The sequence below is a fragment of the Geotrypetes seraphini genome, chromosome 3 (assembly GCF_902459505.1).
Source record: "Geotrypetes seraphini chromosome 3, aGeoSer1.1, whole genome shotgun sequence".
NCBI lineage: Eukaryota > Metazoa > Chordata > Amphibia > Gymnophiona > Dermophiidae > Geotrypetes > Geotrypetes seraphini.
Window position 1 is genome coordinate 310,520,728 of NC_047086.1, and position 23,965 is coordinate 310,544,692.

Consider the following 23,965-nt stretch of genomic DNA (forward strand, 5'->3'; position numbering starts at 1 on the left):
AAAGGAAGGGAGAGATACCAGACCAGGGAAAGAGGGGAGTCTGGTAGCGCTATAGAAATAATAATTGTAGTAGTAGTAGTAGTAGTAGTAGTAGTAGTAGAGAGAGATGCCAGATTATGGGAAGGGGAGGTGAGGAGAGAGATGCCAGACTGGGAAGGGGGGACAGGAAGGGAGATGTCGGACCACTGGGGGAAGGGGGAAGAAGGAGAGATAGGAAGGGAAGGTAAGACATGGAAAAGTAGATTTTGAGAAGAAAGCAGAAAACTGGAAATATTAAATTAATGCCAAATATGGATGCAAATTTGATCCAAACAGACCGGGGATTTTAAATTACAGTCCACTTGAGAGGGCAATACTTTCAAAATAGAACAAAACACAAAAAAAACCCTCTCATCAATACTTTAAATGTTATATGAAGATACTACTTGAGAAACTTGCCCAGTATTGATGAGAGGGTTTTTTTTGTGTGTTTTGCTCTAAATATGGATGCAAGGCAGAAAATGAAGAAGGAGAGAAAAACAGTCAATGGCTAAGAAGGCACTGGAAACATAGTTAAAAGCACAGAACATAAGAATAACCTTACTGGTCCATAAGAACATAAGAATAGCATTAATGGTCCATCAAGCCCTGTAGCCCATTCTCACAGTGGCCAATCCAGATCACTAGTACCTGGCCAAAACCCAAGGTGTAGCTATATTCCATGCTACCAGACAACAAAAGTAGGGGAAATTATTTTATTTTCAATATAGTGATTGATATGTGTCAGTTTTGAGAATTTATATCTGCTGTGTATATGAAAAATGAATGGAAAAAAACTGCATTACAATTAGTAAAGGGGAAACCCAAGGTGTAGCAATATTCCATTCTACCAATACAATCGCCAGACAACAAAGATAGGGAAAATTATTTTATTTTCAATATAGTGATTGAAATGTGTCAGTTTTGAGAATTTATATCTGCTGTGTATATGAAAAATAAATGGAAAAAATTGCATTACAATTAGTAAAGGGGCAAGGTATGGGGAAGAACGTGGGTGGAGCTTGGGAGGTCTGTGGTTGGGGGTACTCAGTTGATATTTATTAGACTTCCCTGCTAGCATGTCCTACTGTCATTTCAGGGCCTGTCTGGAGGGCCTCTGCACAGGAGTGGATCTCAACATGATAATGTCACGTATGCGCTTGATGTCATCACATCGGTGTCCACGCACTTCTGGGTGCCTCGAGCCATGGCCACTACCTTTAGTGTGCCCCGGCTCGAGAAAGTTTGAGAGACACTGAGTTACATGGTAAGCACAATTTTAAAAATTTTATATTTCTCCTTGCAAATTTTTTTGTTTTGTACTAGTGTAATATATTCATCTCTTCCCCTCCTCACAGTGGTTTTTTAATTTGGTTTTCCATACACTTTGTCCCATATTGCTGACTCTACAAATATAGCACATCTAACATAAGGAAAAGTATATTTTATTAATAGATTCCCTTATTAAAATTGGTGACATCTGTGTTCAATATGCTGATATAGCACTGCTCTTGGAGAGTCAGTTCACTCTCTTTTTTTCATGTGAATCCATGTCTTATAAAGATGATTTACTCAAATTTTATTATTTATTGTGCTTCTGGTTAACTCTTTATGTATGATTATATTTTATCTATACACTTCAACAGTCACCATAACTTATGGCATGTTTTAAAACTTCCCACTTGTTTCCTGGCTCATGGTGGATATAAGTCAGTTGATAAACAGTTTTTTAATATGCATAGCTCAGGCATTTTTGATAGCTAGACATGCTTTCATTATGACCAGTTTTATATTTATTTGCGTACCATTCTTTATGTAATTTTACATTCTTGCAATTTGAAGAAGAGTGTTTTCCCAAAAGTTTGTTTTTCAATATAGTTCACTTTCTACCTGTTTTGCTTGAGATCTTCAGACACAATCACCCCCAAGTCCTGCTCTTCTTCTGTACACAGAAGTACTTTGCCTCCTATACTATACCATTTTCCTGGATTTTTGCAGCCCAAGTACATGACTGCATTTTTTAGCATTAAATCTTATTTGCCAATTACCAGCAATCTTCGCCAGATCCTTCCTCATGTTATCCACACGCTCCGGGGTGTCTATCTACCCTATTACAGAGCCTGATATCATCCGCAAAAAGACAAGCTTTGCCAGACAGTTAATGCTCCCTCTAAGGATTGGCCAGGTGCATGCAAAATTTTTTTAATGTGAATAAGTTATAAAAAGCAACAATTTTCCAGATTTGCAAGTATTTTTGTGAGTAACCAAGTAAAATCAGTGAGCACCACTGCTAGAATGTATGAGTGATTGCTCATGTGCTCAGCTTAGAGGGAACATAATGGATAGTCCTTCCACAATATCACTCACAATGATATTAAAACAGAGCCGGCTCAAGGACAGACTCTTGCAGAACTCCAACAACATCTTTTTTTCTCTGAGCAAACTCCCATTTACCACTACCCTTTGTCTCCTTCCACTTAACCAGCTTTTAATCCAGTTTGTCACTTTAGAGCCCATATTGAATGCACTCAGTTTATTTATCAATCGCCTTTGCAGCACCATGTCAAAACCTTTGCTGAAGTCCAAGAACTTAGCGCCCCTCCCATATCCAACTGTTTGGTCATCCAGTCAAAGAAATCAAATCAAGTTTCAAATTTATTTAAAAATTTGATAAAATCGCTTTTTCAAAATTTCAAAGCGACGTACAATAAAATGGGAAAAGCAGACAATTTATTTGGGAGACAATGACATACTTCAGACAAGGTAGACTATAAAATGAGAAGGAGAAAAGGAAAGATCTACAATCAAAATAGAAAAGAGAATGGAAGAGGACTAGAACATTAGGGAATAACATTACAAAGGGAAAGCCTTGCATAAATAGAAGTTCATAGTCAAATTAAATATGGAAGGGTCATTATTTTGTTCCTGATGGAAAAATTGGAAGGGAGAGGGTTTTTTTTTTCTATATTATTATTAATTGATTATAAGTGCTTATTATGAGGGGGGGCGCTAGTGAGCGTCAGCGGGAATGGCAGCCTGAATTTGAGCTCCGGTCGAATACTGCAGTAAAATCAAGAATACGCATTTCTATAATCGGGCCTTACTAAAGTGTTTCCTGAGTGCTGGTCACAACCCGACTCGAATGACGGAAGATGTCGGCTACAAAAGGCGGTAAGCGCACAAAAATCGATCCCCCTTCTCCCGCCAAGCCGCAAACATCTAAGGCAGATGAGGCACCGATGACTGTCTTACTGGAGGAGATTCGTTCCCTAAAAGATATGATTTCAGAAACTAATACTAACATCGAGGATATTAAGCAAGATGTATCTTGCATGAAGACTGATATACTGCATTTTCGTACCCAAGTGGAGTCTCTTGAACTCAAACAACGTACCACGGAAGAGAACGTTAAAGATTTGCAGCGCCATTTTAAACGCGTGGCTCAACTTGAGAAAGATCTGGACGAGGCGAACAATAGGGCCCGTAAACGGAACATTCGTATACTTGGACTATCGGAGGGTCGGGAAGGGCAAAACCTTATAAAGTTCCTTCAAGATACCATCCCTGCTTTGCTGGATATTACCTTTGCCTCTCCTCTAGAGATCGAGGCGGCTCACCGCGTCAGCTCTCAGCATGCTCCACGTGAGAATTTTCCTCGCCCGATCATCCTGAGCTTGCTCCGTTTCAATCAAACACTGGAGATTATGCAAAAGGCTAAGATGAAGGCACCCTTGAACTTTGAGGGAAAGAATTTGCTGTTCGTTCCTGATCTTAGTAAAACGTCTGCCCGTCTGCAGAAGCAACTACTTGAATACCGTCCCCGTCTCAAGGCCCTTAATGCACGTTTCGGGATGTTCTACCCAGCTCGCATGAGAGTTACTATACAAAATTGTACCAAAGACTTCACTGACCCGAACTTGCTTGGTGACTTTCTGGAATCTATCTCCCCAAGCACAATTGATGTTACTTGACTGTAGACTAGAGAATGACACGGGGAAAAAATCTGTCCCCGTCACCGGCCCACCATCCTCTGCACCGCCCCGTCACCGCCATTCCATTCACCGCCCCGTCACCGTCACTGCCATCCCTTTCACCGCCCCGTCACCGCCACTGCCATCCCATTCACCGCCCCGTCACCGTCCCCGCAGCATCCATATAAGCCTTAGTACTCTAATATTTAGCGTATTCCATTCTTATAAATCAAAGTTCCTGCTGCTGAACTAGAGAAAGAGATGTTCAGCTGGCAGGGCTTTGTTTATAAATTTTTATTAACACAACTAATATACCACCATAATGTTTCCGACAGAGGACAAGTATGCAATAAATGCATTTTGCTGTTTCAATGCCAGTGCTCAGCAGAACAACAGACAGCAATATGGACATTCACCTTATGTAGTACTTTTTTAATATATAAAAATAGGCAAAATTAGTTGCTGTTTTATCATTATATTTTCTTGCCATTATAGTATTCTTCATTGATCATTTTTCTTTTTAAATTCAAAACAAATTCAACCTATCTTGTGTCCCAGCATGAATTCATGTTTCACTCAATTGGCTGTTTCAAGGGAATTAACCCTCCAACTTCCATTTGCAAAAATACCCAATGTTGTTCCTTCTATGAGCAATATTTAAATTATGAGGAACAACATTGGGTATTTTTGCTGAATTGTGTGACACCATTTGGGCTGAACATGAAGATTGAAAATGCCTGGTTAGCCCTGGACAGATGATTTGAACAGCCAGGAGCCTGTCCTGGCCATTTAAATCATTTTGAATATCTAGTCCAATGATAACAGAATTAGGGTGATTATAGAAACATAGAACTTTGTTGATCACTAAAAACAGTGGAGACTAAGGGTCTATCAAGCTCAGCATCCTGTCTTTGACACTGGCCAGTCTTGGTCTTTGGAACTGCCCATTGTGTCAGAAGCAATAGGGATTAAGTGACTTGCCCAGGGTCACAAGGAGTGTAGTGTAGCTCTAACCACTGGATTTAGAAGTTGGCTTCTTTTGGGATCTTTAACTCATCATCGCTAGGACTCGAATCTGAGTCCGTGGCGCCTAACATAGAATGGAATTAGTATGGCAAAGTAATGAAGAATGGTCCAGCAGCCCGCAGCCCCCACCCTCCCTCCACCTCACCTTATATTCGTTCCGAGTTTGCCGGCTTCCTTTTTCCCTAGCCGCACGCGTTCAAAAAGCCGTGCATTTAGCCAGCTCCCTCCCTCCACCTCACCTTAAATTTTGAGTTTTCCGGCTTACTTTTTTCCGAGCCGCACGTGTTCAAAAATCCATGCACACGCGGCTGCGCGAGTCAATCAAACTTCTCCTCTCCTGCAACTTCCTGTTTCCGGTTGCGTCAGAGGAGAAGATTGATTTACTCGCGCAGCCGCGCGTGCACAGATTTTTGAACACGTGCGGCTCGGAAAAAAGGAAGCCGGAAAACTCGAAATTTAAGGTGAGGTGGAGGGAGGGAGCTGGCTAAATGCTACGGGCGGTGGCTGCGGGGACCGCGCGATCCTTGATACCTCACTGCGGAGACAAGACCATTCACCGCCCCGCGGGCGGTGAATGGCCTTGTCCCCGTCGCCGCAGCGACTGCTAGATTTCTTCCCCGTTTTCGGCGGGTGACCCGCGGCTAAAATGCGGTGGCCGCGGGTAAACCGCCACCGTGTCATTCTCTACTGTAGACCTTTGTACTTGGCTGCCATTTCTGCATGCTATTGTGTGCTCTTTTGATCCTTCTCACTGCTCATACGTCATTTGCTTTTGAGTTTATTACTCTCTCCTTCTACCTTAAACTTGTATGATTGCTGTTAATCATGACTTTAATCTTTATTACTTGTCTCTGTGACCCTCTTGCTGTCTTACCTCAGCTTTCGCTCTCCTCTACCTTTATACTCCCCTCTTGAACTGTCTTGCTATCTCACTCTGCACGCTGTGTCTATCAGTCAGGAGTTTTTCTTTGCGTTCCCTTATTCTCTCTTCCTTCTGTCTTTTTTCTCCTGCCTTTTGATGTTCTGCCTGTCTTCAATCTGTACTCTAACTGTAAGTTCTTATTGCCTCCTCTCTCTCTTGCTTCACTTTTGTGCTTACATGTCTCTTACTGATGTTATACTACTGTTGCTCTCATTACTGTGGCGGGCATTATGCCTGTGTTATCAGCGTATTCACTGAAATGTTTTCTTCTTTGCAGTGTTCGATGGTTGCTCGTTCTGGTTTGTTATTTTCTCTTCACTCACTGACCCGTTGGTCCTCTCCCTGCACCGAATGATTTACATTCGTGGCATGGAGTGTATTTTATATAGAAGTGCTATTTCTTTCATGTTACTATGCACATTATACCACTTTCAGGTTTTGTATTATATTGATGCCTTTCAAATGTATCTCCCTTAATGTCAAAGGATTAAATAACCCCTTGAAGCAGGTTAAAATCCTTTAGTATATATCACAATTGCACCCAGATATCGCCCTCTTGCAAGAAACGCATTTAGATGCTACGGAAGCTTCCAAACTCTACTGTAACTGGGCTTTACCACCTTTCTTTTCACCTGCCAAAGATAGGAAAAATTGAGTTGTTACATTTATTAAGAAACATCCGGACATTTCAGTGACTGACCATGCCTGTGACACAGAAGGCAGATGGGTAAGGGTCAATATTTCAATTCGCTGTTCCTCTCTAGCCATCTTTAATGTTTATGGTCCTAATAAAGACTGTCCTAATTTTTTCTATGATCTGGCCAATTCCATTGCCAATGTGGGGTGTACCCCTTCTCTCATTGGAGGAGACTTCAACTTGATTTTGGATCCTTTATTGGATAGACAATCTTCTGCTCCACACAAATCATCTAAGGCCTGGCTGGCTCTGCTGGATATCATTGAACATTTAAACCTCTGCGATCCCTGGAGGGCTCTGCATTTGTCCTCACGTACCTTCACCTTCTTCTCACCACCGCACTCGTCCTTCTCAAGAATCGATTTCTTCTTAACCACAGCCTCCTTACTGCCTAGTGTTACAAAAGTGGTCATTCATCCAATACTTGTATCTGATCATGCCTTAATCAGCCTTGACCTCACCCTGTTAAACCTTTCTACTCCAAAACCATGTTGGAGATTTGACTCTACCTTGCTCAATGACACTGATTTTGTTGATTACGTCACCCAGCACATGCAGGATTTTCTCCATTTCAATACTGTTGATCAAACCTGCTGGACCACATTTTGGGATGCACTTAAAGCATACCTGCGGGGTATAATCATATCTTACAAATCCAGAAAGAATAAGCTAGAACTGCGGATTCGCACTGATTTGGAGTCTGAGATCTCAACTAAGGAAGCGCTTTTCTGTCAAGATCCATCTAACACAGTTCTTCGTGCTCAACTAGAGAAATGTCGCCTCCAATACAATGCGCACTTGGCTCTCACTGCAGGGAAAACACTGTTTATGAGAGACACGACGTACTATGCTGAGCATGATGACTTGGGTCACCTTCTATAGAACTATTTGAAATCTCAATAAGAAAGGACTTTTATAACATCTATAAAGTCTATGGATGGAACGGTGCTCACTTCCAGAGCTGATATTTCAGCCCGTTTTCATGATTACTATCAGGAACTCTATACCTCACAATCTCCTGCTCTTGCTGATATAGATGAGTTTTTGAACAAGCTCCCTTATCCTGCTCTCTCCGTGGCTGAGAATGAGATGTTCTGTTCACCTACTGAAGAATCTGAAATTGCTCTAGCACTTACCAACATGGCTAAAAAGAAAACCTCCGGCCCAGATGGCTTTCCGGTTGAGTTTTACGTCGCTTTTCAACCACTCTTTCTTCCTCTGCTCAGGGGTTTCTTTGATCATCTCATACAGTCCTCTACAATCTGTGACTCCTTCACCGAAGCTGTCATCGTGGTTCTACCTAAAGCTGGTAAAGACAAACAACAAGTTCAGAGCTATCGTCCTCTCTCGATGATAAATGTGGACGCGAAGCTGTACGCTAAAATTCTTGCTGGAAGACTTCAGACTCTTCTTCCCAGATTGATCTCGGCCGAACAAACTGGCTTTATGCAAGGTCGCCTCTCTCACGACAATACTCAACTTTTTTTTGATGTACTACACAGGGTGGAAAATCTGGACAAGCCTTATCTTGCTCTAGGTCTTGACGCAGAGAAGGCTTTCGATAGAGTGGAGTGGCCTTTTCTGTTCCAGTCCTTGCAACGTTTTGGTTTTTCAACATCTGCTATAAATATGATTAAGGTTTTATACACCTCTCCCTCAACTAGGATACTGATCAACAACCATCTGTCGGCTTCTTTTCGTCCTGGACGAGGTACACGTCAAGGGTGTCCCTTGTCACCATTGCTCTTTAACATCGCTCTGGAGCCCCTTCTACTAGGTATTAAGAACAACATAAACATTGAAGGAATGTCAATTGGGCAATGCGTTGTTAAATACTCAGCATATGCTGATGATATTTTGCTTTACACCACTCCTGACTCATTGTCACATATATTGGACACTATCAATACATATGCATCTGCTTCTGGATACAAACTTAACCAGACTAAGTCTGAACTCATGCCACTTAATTGACCTGAGATCAAATATGTCTCTCATCACTACGATTTCATCTGGACCGATACTTCCTTGAAGTATCTCGGTATCTATTTCTCACCTACTATAGATGAAACTATCTCACTCAATGCCAGCAAGATAACCCTCATGGTTAAAGATCTTCTTTCTCGCTGGACCCCCCTGCGGCTATCGTGGTGGGGTAGATTAAGTACCATAAAGATGATGATTGCTCCAAAGATCATATATTTTTAAAATATGATACCTATCATGTTTCCCAGCGCCTTCTATGCAACAGTTGAGAAACTCCTAGTCTCTTTCCTCTGGCGCTTTAAACCACCGAGAATATCGCTGACCAAACTTAAAGCCAACAAGGAACATGGAGGAGTCAGCTTTCCAGACCTCCATCTATATCATATCGCCTTTATCATGCAGCAAACTTCATATTGGTTCTTACCTGCTCCTGTTGATTACTTACCAATCTGGCTCTCTTGGGAATCATCATGCCTTGTGGATCAACTTTTACAGTTTTTGCCTTTCCAACAACTCCCTAAATTTGCCAATCCGATTTTTCATAGCGCGAAAACTGTAGTTGCCCTTGTTGAAAAACATCTGTTGCACCCTTGGGGCTCAACCATACACGCCCCCCTGTGGAATAACGCGGCTTTCTGCATTCACAATGATCTTATACACTGGACCGACTGGATAAGGTCAGGCATATGGACAGTTCAGGACCTTCGTGATGACACTTCCTAGTTGTCATTTCCTCAGCTTCAGAAACGGCATCACCTTGGTAGCACACACCATTTTCGTTGGATTCAACTGGTTCATTGTATATCTTCCCATATGCGCACGTTTCCTCTCACTACTGATTCTCCTGATTTACTAACTAAATGCTCTCAATTCCATACTGTTAAAGGGTGTGCATCTAAATGGTATCGATGGCTACAGGCTACACTCTTTCATCGTCCTCAGGGCACGGAACACACTTGGGAGTTTGATCTCCAGATATCACCTCTGATGGATGGTTGGAAACGTGTGTGGTTCTTTTTGACACGCTCCTCATGCTCATCATCCTTGAAGCAAACTATGTACTTTGTACTACACAGAGCTGTATGGACTCCACACAAGATATCTCAAATCTTCTGAGAGTGGAGCTTGCTGGTCTTGTACAACAGACAAAGGTACCTTCCTGCATCAACTTTTTCAGTGCCCTCTGATTCAACCATTTTGGCACTCTATATGGAATAAAGTATGCGAGACCTTTTCCATAGATATTTCAATTACACCTGCTATAGTTGTACTTGGCTTACATGCTGTGGACCATGAGCTATCTGATTCTGACTCTAAATTGTTTAATTTGATGTTACAACTGGCTGTTAAGCTGGTGTTACAGAACTGGAAAAATGTGTCAGTAGTAACTTATTCCATGTGGTGGAATATGCTTTGTGTCACAGATAAATATGAAAGAGCGGCTGCTCTAAAAAATAGAACTTTGCACTCTTTTGAACGTAATTGGCAGCTTTTGCTGGATGTTTCTTTCTCTCCTCATATCTAACCTGTTTTGTCTCATCTATTCTCCCTGGGTTATTACTTTATTGAAATGATTGCCTTTTTATTATCAACTACTTGTTGTATTTGATCTCCTTTGTTGGTTGATGTGCGTTTGAATTGACCAATTGCACTTCTGTATTCTCTTTTCATTGTTACTACCCATTGTAGTAGTTTTTCCTTTCTGTATTTTATTCATAAAACGAATAAACATTATTGAACTTAAAAAAATAAGTGCTTATTATGATTATTATTATTATTATATGTATGAATATTGTTTTGCACTTTTGTTAGCTTTGGAAAATTAATAAAGATTTTAAAAATAAAAAGGCATCCCTGAAAAGGTGACTTTTTAATTTTCCTTTGAATTTATCTAGAGTTTTTTCTTCTCTTACCTGGGGGTTGGTAATAGATTCCAAATTTGAGGGGCTGTGACTTGATTTGTCCAACAAGACCTACCTCTTGTAAAACCATGCTGCCTTGGGTCCTACAGTCCATTCGATTCTAGAAAGCTCACTATCCTCTGCTTAAGAAGCATTTCCATTAGTTTACTCACTACTGAGGTCAGACTAACCAGCCTGTAATTTCCAACCTCCTCCTTACTGCCATTCTTGTGCAGGGGGACCACACCTGCCCTTCTCCAGTTCTCTGGGACCATACCAGACTCTAAGGAAGCATAAAAAAGATGAGATAACAGAGTTACCAAAACCTGAGTTCCTTGAGTACCCTTGGATGTATCCATCAGGCCCCAATGCTTTGTCTATTTTTAATTTAGCTAGCTCCCTACAAAGAGTTTACTGAGAATCTCATCTGGTCTACCACACATCCATTTGCATTCATTTTCTGCAGACCTACTCCCAGTCTTTCATCATCCGTGGATACAGAATGTGATCAAATTTTCTAGTTCTGGTAATCAGTTTATTGAAAGTATTTTGAATTATTTGCAAGCGATGTCTATTTTTGATATCCCAATAGAGAGAATTGCAATAATTCAATTGGCTGATTATGAGTGTATCAATATATTGAGAGCTGAGGGGGTAAAAGAGTGGTTTTAAGAAATCAATTTTTCAGAGTTAAAAAAAAAATTGTTTAATGACAAATGAAATTTGCAGTTGGAAGCTAAGAGCACTATCGAATGTAACACCTAATACTTGAAGAATGCTGGAGAAAGGCAGCTGTCCAGCACCGACCGCATCAGTTAAAAAAAAAAAAAAAGGTACCAGGGGCGGGGAGAGTGGTGTAGACAAAAAGGAAGTGGAACTGTGGAAGGACAGGCAAGTCAGAGTCAAGAGCAACAGAAGAGATAGATGAGGGAGCAGAGACTGTTCTGTTCCTGCTTTGCCTTTTCTTCACCAGAAGAGAGGGGTTGGAACAAAACACCTCTACTGCTTTGAAGTCTGAAAAGAAGTGAGGGAACTGTGTTCTAGGCTGTTACCCCATAAATTAAGACCTGACTATTTGTAAAAAAAAATCTACCTATGTATTCATATGTGATGGTCTGTAATAGCATATTTGGTCATGTAGAAATTTTCATGTAAAAAAAAGTTAATGTTCACTGTTTGTTAATGAAAACAGATCCCATACAAGTATGATCGCTGATAGAGCGAGCAGAGACTCAACCACAAAATAATATATTATATGGAAGTAGAAAATGGAGACATTTCAGTTTAAAGCTACAAAGGATACCTGAATGAATGCAAATAAAACAATTTCTTGACAAACCTGGACAGTTGTGCAAATCACAGGTTCTTGATTCAGTGGCTGTGCAGGCATATCCACAGATCCTAGTACGCTTCTGGCTGCCACTTCCACAGGTTACACTACACAGGGTCCATGAGCTCCAGTCTCCCTCACCATCTATATCTTCTGGGTGCAAGAAAATCATTGTGGTATACAGAAAGAAAATAAAAAAATAAATGAACATAAATTTACAAAAAGTCTGAGAACTGGGATTCAAACGCTTCTTCCTAAAATTTTGGCAAGACATAAACTTCTGCCCAGTTGTACAAAAACATTCTTCTGGAAACCATAAAATTTCCTTCCTTTCAAAAAGGAAATCTTTTGTTTTAATATTTTAAGAATTTGAAATAAATTCCAAACAGTACAAGGAAAATGTAATAAGTAAATCTTCAAAAAAGAAAATTGGCCAATGTCAATACAGCGAACCACCACTAGCCCATATTATTAGGGAAAAAAAGATGCGGCTATAGAAAAAGTTAATATATCAAAAAAAGAAAAAAAAATATAACTTGCCAAATAAATACATTAGACCCTTAATTACCACAACACTATCAGAATCATTGATCCAACTGTACTGAATCTAGAAAAATATATTCATTTGCCTTATAATTCACAAGATACATGCGAAATCTAAGAATGAAGTTCCTAAAATCAGTACCCATGGCATTAGGACAAGAAAAACCTCTCTTATTTGCCTTACACATGCAACATTCAATTTCAAATTACAACAAGTGGGGAAAGCATGCACAGCATGGTTCATGATATTCTTTTTGACACCTGTGCACGCATGCATGTGCAATCTGATTTGACTTTAATACTTGATATATATTACTCCCCCGATATTCATGGGGGTTCCATTGCAGGACCCCCGTGAATATCAAAAACCCACAAATACGGGTTTTCACCTGGGGAGGCAGGAGAGGGCAGCTGGAGCGAAGGCAAGTGAAGGAAATCATTTGCGGTATGCTCTTGCCGCCACTCCCTGTACTAAAGTCAGGCTACACCAATCAGGAGCTGCTTTGACATGCAGCTCCTGATTGGTATAGTCCAACTTTAATACAGGAAGAAGCGGTCAGAGAATACCGCGAAGGAGTTAAACCACAAATTTGCGGGGGAACACTGTACTGCTAAAAACCAAGGTGTTAGAGCGGTTTACAATTCTAACAAACAATATTCCATTACCCAATAAAAACAAGTTGTATACAATAAAAAATTAAATACCAAATACATCCCAAGTCCTCAATTGTCCTACAATCCACCAGCCTTCAATCACTGTTCATAATCTACTCTTAAGCAAAATAAAAATTCTCATTAAAAAGTCAAGTTTTCAAAATCTTTCAAAAACAAATAACAGTTTATGGATTGCATTTCATTTGGTAACTTATTCCACAAACAGTCCTGAACAGCAAAATGCTCTTTCCCTGTACCAGTCAATTTCATCTTACCCAAAGCTGGCAATTGAGAGCAAGTTCTTCTGAGATGAACACAGGAAACAAGTTGGGGCATATATGCTCAATTTATCTAATACTGTGTTTCCCCGAAAATAAGACCTACTCCAAAAATAAGCCCTAGCATGATTTTTGGGGTAGTTCTTAATATAAACCCTACTTCAAAAATAAGTCCTAGTTAGATTGCCCCCGAAGCCCCTCCTGAATGTCCCCGCTCTCCTCCCCCTGCGCAGCATCTTTCAATATCTTCTTCCCATCCAAACTCTGTTGACCCTTCCACTATGAGACAGACATACTTCCCTCTAAACAGCAGTGTTGGCAGCATTTTACACAGGCTGCTTCATGGTTTTCTCCCGCTGGGTCCTACCCTCTGCCATATCACTGATGTCATCAGCGACACAGCACAGGGAAGGCCTCGGCAGGAGAAGGCTGCAAAGAAGCCTCTTTAAAATGCTGCCGACAATACTGTTTGGAGGGTGGTATGTCCGTTTCGTGGTGGGAGGGTCGGTGTGGTTCTGCTTTGCTGGGGGGGATGGGAGGGAGAGAAGGATAGAAAGATGCTGCTCAAGGATTCTGCTTCACGGGGGGGATGGGAGGGAGGGATAGAAAGATGCTGCTCAAGGGTTGTGAGCAATTGTTTGTGGAATTTCTGTGGCATATGCATCAGTTTGCTTAACATTTGGATTGTCAACCTTGATGTTTTTATATGTTTTTATACTTGGACATTTGATTTTCATAAACTTTTGATCTACCAACTTTTCCTGCTACATCAGAGACTACTGTTCCACTAAGCTTTGTACACTAAAGTTTCAAAGAAATTTGTGCTATAACAGGCAACCAAGGTAAGTCAACCAAAATAAGGCATTACATGGTCAAATATTTTTTTCCAGTAATCACTTTTACAGCAGTATTTTGCACCAACTGGTTGAGTAAATCATGAGTTTGATGTTTTTTTGGCGACATTTTCAATTTTGGGATGAATATGAGACATTGAAGTCTCTCTTTTTTTGCATTTAATGTTAGTGAAAAAAAAGTATAGTTACTCACCTGATGCAGGTGCTATCCAAAGACAGTAGGCAGATATTGTCACTTGTGGGTAACGTCATCCATAGAACCCCGGCACGGTCAAAAAGTGTACCGTCACATTAAAATTTAAGACCACCCATACTACACACATGTTGGTGCCTTCCCACCTGAAGTCAGCTCGCAGAATCATGAGTTCAGTAAAAGAAAAAAAAAAATAAGAAGCTGACTAGGAGAGGTGGGAGGGTGGTAAGAATATTTGCCTTTTGTCCTCAGATAACACCTGCATCAGGTGAGTAACTATGCTTTATCCGAGGACAAGCAGGCCGTATATTCTTACACATGGAACTCCCTAACTGCCAGGAACATACCTCTGAGAAGAGGGCTATTGACAATTATTATGAGCCTGGCGAAACCAAAAAGGTTGGAGGAAAGTTGGCATCTAAGGGGAGAATAAATTTTGTAGAACTGCTTGGCCATTCCAACAATCCCATCTGGAATGATTCTCCAAATAATAGTGGGATATGAAGGTATGAACTGAGGACCAGGTGGCTGTTTTACAGATGTCTTCAATGGGAGTTGAACACAGATGAACTACTGAATTTGCCACTGTTCAAACTTTATGTGCAGTAACACAGCCTTTAAGTGTCAGACCAGCCAGAGCATAGCAAAAAGAGATATAGTCCGCCAACCATGTGGAGATGGTTCTCTTGGTAACAGGAGATCCTAGCCTGTTTGGATCAAAAGACAGGAACAGCTGAGTGGAAGTCCTATGAGGTATGGTCCAATCTAAGTAATAAGCAAGAGAACGTTTACAGTCTAATGTGTGGAGTGCAGCTTCACCAGGTAAGAATGTGTTCTTGAAAAGACAGAAAGAACTATAGACTGGTTCAGATGAAATTTCGAGCTAACTTTTGGGAGGAACTTGGGATGAGTGTGAAGAACCACTATCATAGTAGAATGTTATATAAAGTGGATCTGACACAAGTGCTTTAAGTTCACTGAACCGGCATGCAGATGCGAGATATGAGTAATGCTACTTTTCAAGTGAGATGCTTGAGGGATAAAGTCAAAAGTGGTTCATATGGAGGCTTCATGAGAGTATAAAGTACAACATTAAGGTCCCAAGTCACCAGAGGAGGCTTGAGAGGCTTTTTAGTATATTAAAGGATGTACAGACAATGGCTTTTTATCCAGTGATGTGTGTAAAGCACCAATAGCATTGAGATGAACTGAAGTAGACTTGAGAACAGACTGATCAAAAGCATTCTACGGGCGGAAATAACATATGCAGGGACCTTGCTCAAGACCCTAAATAGATCATATAAAGCTTCTGCCCCATAATCTAATCTAGTATTTCTGAGTCACACTATGCTTAAACAGGTTCAAGGCAACTTACAATATAAGAAATCTGAGGATGGAAGAATTATGAATGGAGTAATAGGAAAGAGAGAATGGAGGTTCTATGGCTGTAATGGTATAGTATTTGAGTAGAGTATGGGATTTAGTGATAGGTATTTCAAGTTAGCTCACTGAGTATTATAATTCACATCATTGAGGCTATTTTTGACACCACTGAGGCTTGGATGCCAGAGTTCATACTGAAGTTGAATTTTGACAAAACTAAACTCTTTTTTGCCTCTCCTCGACAGTTATCCCATGATTTATTTATAACTGTAAATTCCATGCAATATATGATCCATTCCACTATTAAAATGCTGAATGTTACACTAGATCAGGGGTGCCCAATATGTCGATCGCGAACGATCGGTAGATCACGAAAGCAAAGTGAGTCGATCGCAGAGCCTATTCTGGGCTCCGTGATAAACTCGCATTGCCTTCGCAATCTACCGGGCCAATCAGCCTTCCTCTCCCCAACGTCAGAGAGGAAGTTCCAGGCCAGCCAATCACTGCCTGGCTAGCCTGGAACTTCCTCTCCGACGGCAGAATTGACGTCAGGGAGAGGAATGCTGGTCAGCCCAATGTTTCTGCAGGGAAAGCTTGGGGGCCTGTTCCCCAATGGCGGTGGTAATGACTTGCAGGAGGGCAGGGAGAAAGAAAGAAAGGGGGCAGGCAGTAAGACAGAAGGAAAGAAGGGAAACAAAGAAAGAAAGAAAGGGAGGCAGGGAGAACAAGGGCAGGGAGAGAGGAAGAAAAAGTTGGGGGAGAGGATGAGGTCTGGAGAAAAGGAAGCATACAGGCTTAAAGCATACAGGCTGAAAGAAGGGAAGAAATATTGGATGCACAGTCAGAAGAAGAAAGTGCAACCAGACACTCATGAAATCACCAGACAACAAAGGTAGGAAAAATGATTTTATTTTCAATTTAGTGATCAAAATGTGTCCGTTTTGAGAATTTATATCTGTTGTCTATATTTTGCACTATGCCCCCCTTTTACTAAAATGCAATAGCAATTTTTAGGGCAGGGAGCCTATGAGCATCGAGAGCAGCGCGGGGCATTCAGCTATCGCAGTTTAGTAAAAAGGGAGGGGGTATATTTGTTTATTTTTGTAAGGTTGTTACTGAGGTGAAAGTGCATAAAGTCATCTGCCTTGACCTCTTTGAAAAAACTACGGAATATAAATAATTAACATTTTCTCTGCGTACAGTGTGCTTTGTGTTTCTTTAAAATTTTATTGTTGGTAGATCATTTTGACTTGGTCATTTTAAAAGTAGCTCGCAAACCCAAAAAGTGTAAGCACCTCTGCTTTAGTTCACAACTTAACTATGAAACATCAAGTCGATACTGTGGTCTGTAAGGGTTTCTCCATGTTGTGGAAATTGCATACGCTTAGATCTTATTTCGAAGCTTCAGCATTTAACATAGTAACATAATAGATGACAGCAGATAAAGACCCAGTATACTAAGTACAAGAGATTGAACCAGTATTCTGAATGCAATGGGACTAAAATAAGACTTAATCGTGCGTAACTTCCAAAGAGTGAAGAAATATTTTTTTTAATCAAGGCATTTGTAAATTGTTTCATAGTTAAATTCTTATCCAGGTAAACACTCAGAATTTTAATTTCTGGTTCGATAGTGTAGCTTATCCCATCTACAATCAGTTACCTATGAATGGCTAAGCCTATGTCCAAGCTTTACCCTGTGGCTCTGGATTTCCAGCAGCTGTTCAGCTGAAGGTGGATTTGCTGGTGGCACAGATCACCAAACAAACCTTGCTAGTGAAGAAGGTGTGATAAAGGATACTACATAGTAACATAGTAGATGACGGCAGATAAAGACCTGAATGGTCCATCCAGTCTGCCCAACCTGATTCAATTTAAATTTTTTCTTCTTAGCTATTTCTGGGCAAGAATCCAAAGCTTTACCCGGTACTGTGCTTGGGTTCCAACTGCCGAAATCTCTGTTAAAACTTACTTCAGCCCATCTACTCCCTCCCAGCCATTGAAGCCCTCCCCAGCCCATCCTCCACCAAACGGACATATACAGAGACAGACCGTGCAAGTCTGCCCAGTACTCGCCTTAGTTCAATATTTAATATTATTTTCTGATTCTAAATCCTCTGTGTTCATCCCACGCTTCTTTAAACTCGGTCACAGTTTTACTCTCCACCACATCTCTCGGGAGCTCATTCCAGGCATCCACTACCCTCTCCGTAAAGTAGAATTTCCTAATATTGCCCCTGAATCTACCACCCCTCAACCTCAAATTATGTCCTCTGGTTTTACCATTTTCCTTTCTCTGGAAAAGATTTTGTTCTAAGTTAATACCCTTCAAGTATTTTAACGTCTGAATCATATCTCCCCTGTCTCTCCTTTCCTCTAGGGCAGGGGTGTCCAATGTCGGTCCTCGAGGGCCGCAATCCAGTCGGGTTTTCAGGATTTCCCCAATGCATATGCATGAGATCTATGTGCATGCACTGCTTTCAATGCATATTCATTGGGGAAATCCTGAAAACTGGATTGCGGCCCTCGACTGGATTGCGGCCCCCGACAGGATTGCGGCCCTCGAGGACCGACATTGGACACCCCTGCTCTAGGGTATACATATTCAGGGCTTCCAGTCTCTCCTCATATGTCTTCTGGCGCAAGCCTTCTATCATTTTCATCGCCCTCCTCTGGACCGCCTCAAGTCTTTTTACATCCTTCACCAGATACTGTCTCCAAAACTGAACACAATACTCCAAGTGGGGCCTTACCAATGACCTGTACAGGGGCATCAACACCTTCTTCCTTCTACTGGCTACGCCTCTCTTTTATACAGCCCAGCATCCTTCTGGCAGCAGCCACTGCCTTGTCATACTGTTTTTTCGCCTCTAGATCTTCGGACACTATCACCCCAAGGTCCCTCTCCCCGTCCGTGCATATCAGCTTCTCTAGTTCAGTCCCTGATCTTGAGCCAGCTCGACTATTGTAATATAGTATATCTTGTGGGCTTCAAGAAAAATATCTCAAGATTGTGTATTATTCAGAATACTGCAATTAAACTTATATACAATCAAAAGAAATATGATCATGTCACTTCTTTGTATTGAGATTTGCACTGGCTCTCTGTGGAAGTGCGTGGCATTTTCAAATTAGGCTGCTTTTACTACAAAGTTGCTACTGGTCAAGCACCACAGTATCTGACAGATCTATTTGTTTTCTCACCCCAGAAAAACTCATGCCTTCTTTGTCTTTCTACCAGCTAATGGATGCAAATATAAAAAATTTCATGAGAGTTTACTTTTCTTTCAAGCTGCTGTACCTGTTCTCCACGTCTCACTTCATTTTAGAAAGCAGTTAACTTATATTTTTTAATAAATTTATAAGCAACTGTTTTTCTCTAACCTGTTTATTCGTTTGTATTTTATTTTTTATTACTCTTTTGTGAAACACATTGAATCACTTGGTTATGCGGTCTATAAATCGGTTTATTGTTATAAGCCACTGGGGATCCACATCGGTATCTGACCCCAGAGCATGATATACCTCAAATGGCATGTGCAACTTATGAAGCTGCTGCCATCACCTTCAGTCCCAATGCTACGGCCTCAAACTGTCATAAGAACATAAGCAGTGCCTCTGCCGGGTCAGACCACAGGTCCATCCTGCCCAGCAGTCCGCTCCCGCGGTGGCCAAAAACAGGTCAAGGCCTGTCTGAATCATCAGAAGGGGCTCCCCTGCCACCTTGGTTTCCCATTTAAGTTCTGCCCTCCTATCGAAGTCCTAGCCCTCCGGTCTTGCACATGCACGACCAGGTTGGTTTACTCAGTACCCCACGATCCCTCTATCCCTCAGGAATCCATCCAATCCCTGCTTGAATCCCTGTACCGTACTCTGCCTGATCACTTCCTCCGGTAGCGCATTCCAAGTGTCCACTACCCTTTGGGTGAAAAAGAACTTCCTTGCATTTGTTTTGAACCTGTCTCCCTTCAGTTTCTCAGAATGCCCCCTCGTATTTGCTGTCCCCTTCAGTCTGAAGAATCTGTCCCTATCCACCCTCTCTATGCCCCTCATGATCTTGAAGGTCTCTATCATATCTCCCCTGAGTCTCCTTTTCTCCAGAGAGAAGAGCCCCAGCCTATCCAGCCTCTCGGCGTACGAGCAGTGTTCCAGCCCTTTTACCATTTTTGTTGCTCTCCTTTGGACTCTCTCAAGTACCGCCATGTCCTTCTTGAGGTGCGGTGACCAATACTGAACGCAGTATTCCAGATGCGGATGTACCATCGCTCGATACAATGGCATGATGACTTCCCGTGTTCTGGTTGTTATGCCCTTCTTTATGATGCCCAGCATCCTGTTGGCTTTTTTCGAGGCTGCTGCGCACTGTGCAGATGGCTTCAGTGATGCATCCACCAGCACACCCAAGTCTCTCTCGAGTCTGCTGTCTCCCAACAATACCCCCCCCAATTTGTAGTTGAACAACGGGTTCTTTTTCCCTATATGCATGACCTTGCATTTGTCCACGTTGAAGCGCATTTGCCATTTGTTTGCCCAGTCTTCCAGCTTGTCCAGGTCCCTTTGTAGGTCCTCACACTCCTCCCTGGTCCTAACTCTGCCGCACATTTTGGTATCGTCTGCAAATTTTATAACCTCACACTTTGCCTCCTTTTCCAGGTCATTGATGAATATGTTAAAGAGTAAAGGCCCCAGCACTGATCCCTGTGGCACACCGCTCGTGACTCCCCGCCAGTCAGAATATTGGCCCTTTACTCCAACCCTCTGCAGTCTACCCGACAGCCAGTGCTTGATCCATCTGTGCACATCCCCTCCCACCCCGTGGCTCCACAGCTTCTTAAGTAGCCTTTCATGTGGCACCTTGTCGAAAGCCTTTTGAAAGTCGAGGTAAATGATGTCTATGGGCTCCCCATTGTCCATCCGACTGCTTATTCCCTCAAAGAAGTACAGAAGGTTCGTTAGGCACGACCTTCCCTTACAGAATCCGTGCTGGCTTGTTCTCAGTAGGCCATTCCTCTCGATGTGTTCACAAATGCCGTCCTTGATCATAGCTTCCACCATCTTCCCTATTATTGAAGTCAGGCTCAACGGCCTGTAGTTCCCGGGGTCACCCCTCGATCCCTTCTTGAAGATCGGTGTGACATTTGCCAATTTCCAGTCCTCTGGCACCTCACCAGTTTTCAAGGATAGGTTGCAAACATGTTGGATTGTGCCCGCTATTTCCTGTCTTAGTTCTTTCAGCACCCTTGGGTGGATCCCGTCCGGGCCCGGTGATTTGCCGCATTTTAACCTGTCTATCTGTTTGAGGACATCCTCCCTACTTACCTCTATGTGCTCTAATTTTTCAGCCTGTTCCCCACTCATGAGCTCCTCTGAGTCCGGTATATTAGATGTGTCTTCGCTCGTGAAAACTCCATCCTGTGGTCCCTGTGTATCTTTCAATACCACACCCCCTTCACTAGCGAGGGGGGGTACTCTTGGTCACCTGTGAAACCAAAGAATCCACCTTCAGAGGAATAAACATCTGATAAAATCCAGTGTCCATCACGTAAAGTTTCATCATGGCTTTAGCCACCTGAAGGAACCCCTCCAGGACTTCCCACTGGTCTATCAACATCATAGTCATGTCCAGATGGGAGGGAAAGCATGTGGTCTGAGTTTTAGTGCTACTCATCATTGAGCACTAAGCAGAGCGGTCTGTGGAGGCTCTATCTTTAATTCCTTGAGAGCCTCAATAATCATCCCCAAAAGTACTGCGGACTTATAAACAGCTTGTGCACCGTTGGATCCACTCTGAGGTCCAGGGCTGCCACCTGGTCGACTACTGGCCCTTTCCTTCATTATATAGAATCTCCTGCTACTAAGGATCTAGACTGGGAAAGTAAAGGCATAAGAAAAGTTAAAGGTATAGAGACAGAATTCTCTTAATCCCAGTCTTCTTCCAATTAAACCCTCGTATCCTGAACATGGCTCTGCTGTGGGGAAGCTGCACACTATTGGGGGGGGGGGGGGTGGACCCCTGGCGCTACTACCATCATGACTCCTAAGTTAATGTGACCACTGTAATTCAAGTACGATTCCATACATCATACTAATAAATTTTGAAGCAAAGGCCAGACTAGAACATCCAGAGGGATCTTGCAGGCGCGCCTATGATCCACTCTGAGGTTTAATGGGCAGATGTGCAGCTGCACTACACTAGGAATGCACTTTCACCATTTCCCAGGTCCAGACAGGATTTTTGACCTGGAATGTGGCACGTGGGACATTGCCAGTCCTCAGCTGGCTATCCAGTGCAAATCTGGCATGAATCCTGGGTATCCTGGCCTGAGGAGTCCATCTAGACCAATTCTGAGCCATATCAAATTGTTTTGAGGCAGACAGAGTCTTATTTTAAAATTGGGAAATCCAAGATGGCCACTGCAGCAGCCATTTTAGCAAATCCTAGACGGCCATTGCAGCAGTGATTTTGGCACCAAAAAAGTCCAGTGGGAGCTAAATGAAGGGTCAAAAAACTCAGGGACTTGATTTTTTGAAGTTTTCTGGAGCTAAGGAAAATCCTCTTTTGGAGAAATCACCCTCCCCATCTGTTATAGCCAGTACTCACTATGTCTGCTAGGAGCTGCTTAAACTGAAAATGCAGTCAGAGAACTTCTGCTTAGCTTAGAAGACTGGACAGTTTGTTTCTTCATACTGCTCCTCAGTCCTACTGGCTGGACTGAAACCTCAAACCCCCACCTGAACTCGTGTGCAAAGTTGGGGAGGGGAGGAACACTCAGTCAGCACTTGATCCTGTTGAAAACTGTCATGCAGCCAGTCAGCTGACATAACCTGGAGCAAGCCTAGCTCCCAAGGGAATGGTCCCTGAGCTCCTGGACTGTTAGTGCAGACTGGCCAAGCAGGTGCCCTGCAAAGCAGAATGACTCTTTGCTACAGACTTCGGCCCTCAGAGTGTGTCCTCTCAAAGCCAGAGATGTCTCGAATCCAGTATCCTCTGCAGCACCGAAAAGCCTCATGACCAGATTACAAACAAACAAACCAAAACCCTGAAATTAAAGGAAAATAAACACAAGCAGAACAGACAGGCTCTTACCATTCACATGTAGAGACTAAAACTGAGGAATTAAGAGGACAGTCCAGGGTGATGGCAGGCGGAGCAAAAAAATGTAAATGAGGTTCTCTATATCAGATCTCGCAATCAGATGTATACAACCCACATATTTAAGAATGATGTGCCAATTGCACTAGAAGCTGAACTATCTACCCACCATTTGCTTGGAGACAGAAAAATACTGAGTATTCTGTAGTGTTGGGAGCAAGTGACTACCATGAAGATTGGAGACTGGAAGTGGTAAGTGACCATCCCTTTGAAGTATGACCTTGGAGAAAATTCTGCCTTCCTAAAGACACCCAAACCAGAGGAGAAGGGAGGTCTCTTTTTTCACCCTTCTTTGGGCTTGCTGCACATCCCACAACCCCACCCTCACGAGACTAGCCACACACATGGAAATAGGCACTTATAAATAGCCTGAGGATATATGAATGAATCAAGTACACTGGGGCATGACTTATTCCACATTTATTTTTGATCAGCCAATACTGGCCAAAATGGATAAGCAAACCTTGTCATCAGTTGCTGTCCCATGTGGAATATTAAAAATTAATGGCAATCATACTACAACTAAACTGAAGCAATGACATACTGCTGTCACCTGATAAAGAAATCAATAGGAGGCTAAACTAAGGATATATTTTACCTACTGCATTGTGGTCCTTAAAACACACTTATTCTGCTTTAAGTTCTAGAATCAATTCATATTATGTACAGAGTATGGTGTCAATATTCAGTGTGGTTTAAGCAGGTAGGAGAGGCTCCTGCCTTCTTAAAATCATACTGAGCTAGCTGGCTGCAAATATTCAGCAGCATTTAAATGAGAAGACCCCTTACTTATCCAAAATTAGCCTGTTCTCTCGAGTTCCCACTCCCCTAGATCCAAATCGTTTCTGCTGTCAAAATTAGCCTGCTGTCAACATTGCATGCAGATGGCCTTCAATTCCACTGGATAGAAGAATTATCTTCTTGTATGCCAAGCTGTGTTAGCTGTTTATGTGGCAATTAATGCATGCACCACACAGTAATTTCCAAGTTAACTACTTAAGGTGGAATGTGGCAAAGAATGCACCTCACAGTTAACACATGGGTAGTAACTCTACA

At 42.1% G+C, this 23,965-nt stretch overlaps 1 protein-coding gene across 4 annotated transcripts in view; it reads right to left on the minus strand.

Moving 5' to 3' along the window:
- ISM1 (isthmin 1) overlaps positions 1–23,965 on the minus strand; it is a 279,345-nt gene that overhangs the window by 108,822 nt on the left and 146,558 nt on the right. Inside the window, exon 4 of one of the 4 annotated variants that reach the window (XM_033935435.1) lies at positions 11,861–12,001. The exons of 2 other annotated variants lie outside the window; for them this stretch is intronic. In XM_033935435.1, coding sequence (XP_033791326.1) covers positions 11,861–12,001 — 141 coding nt within the window. Of the gene's footprint in view, positions 1–11,860; positions 12,005–23,965 lie in introns of all 4 variants that reach the window. One more of the 4 variants, XM_033935434.1, reaches the window with a different exon arrangement.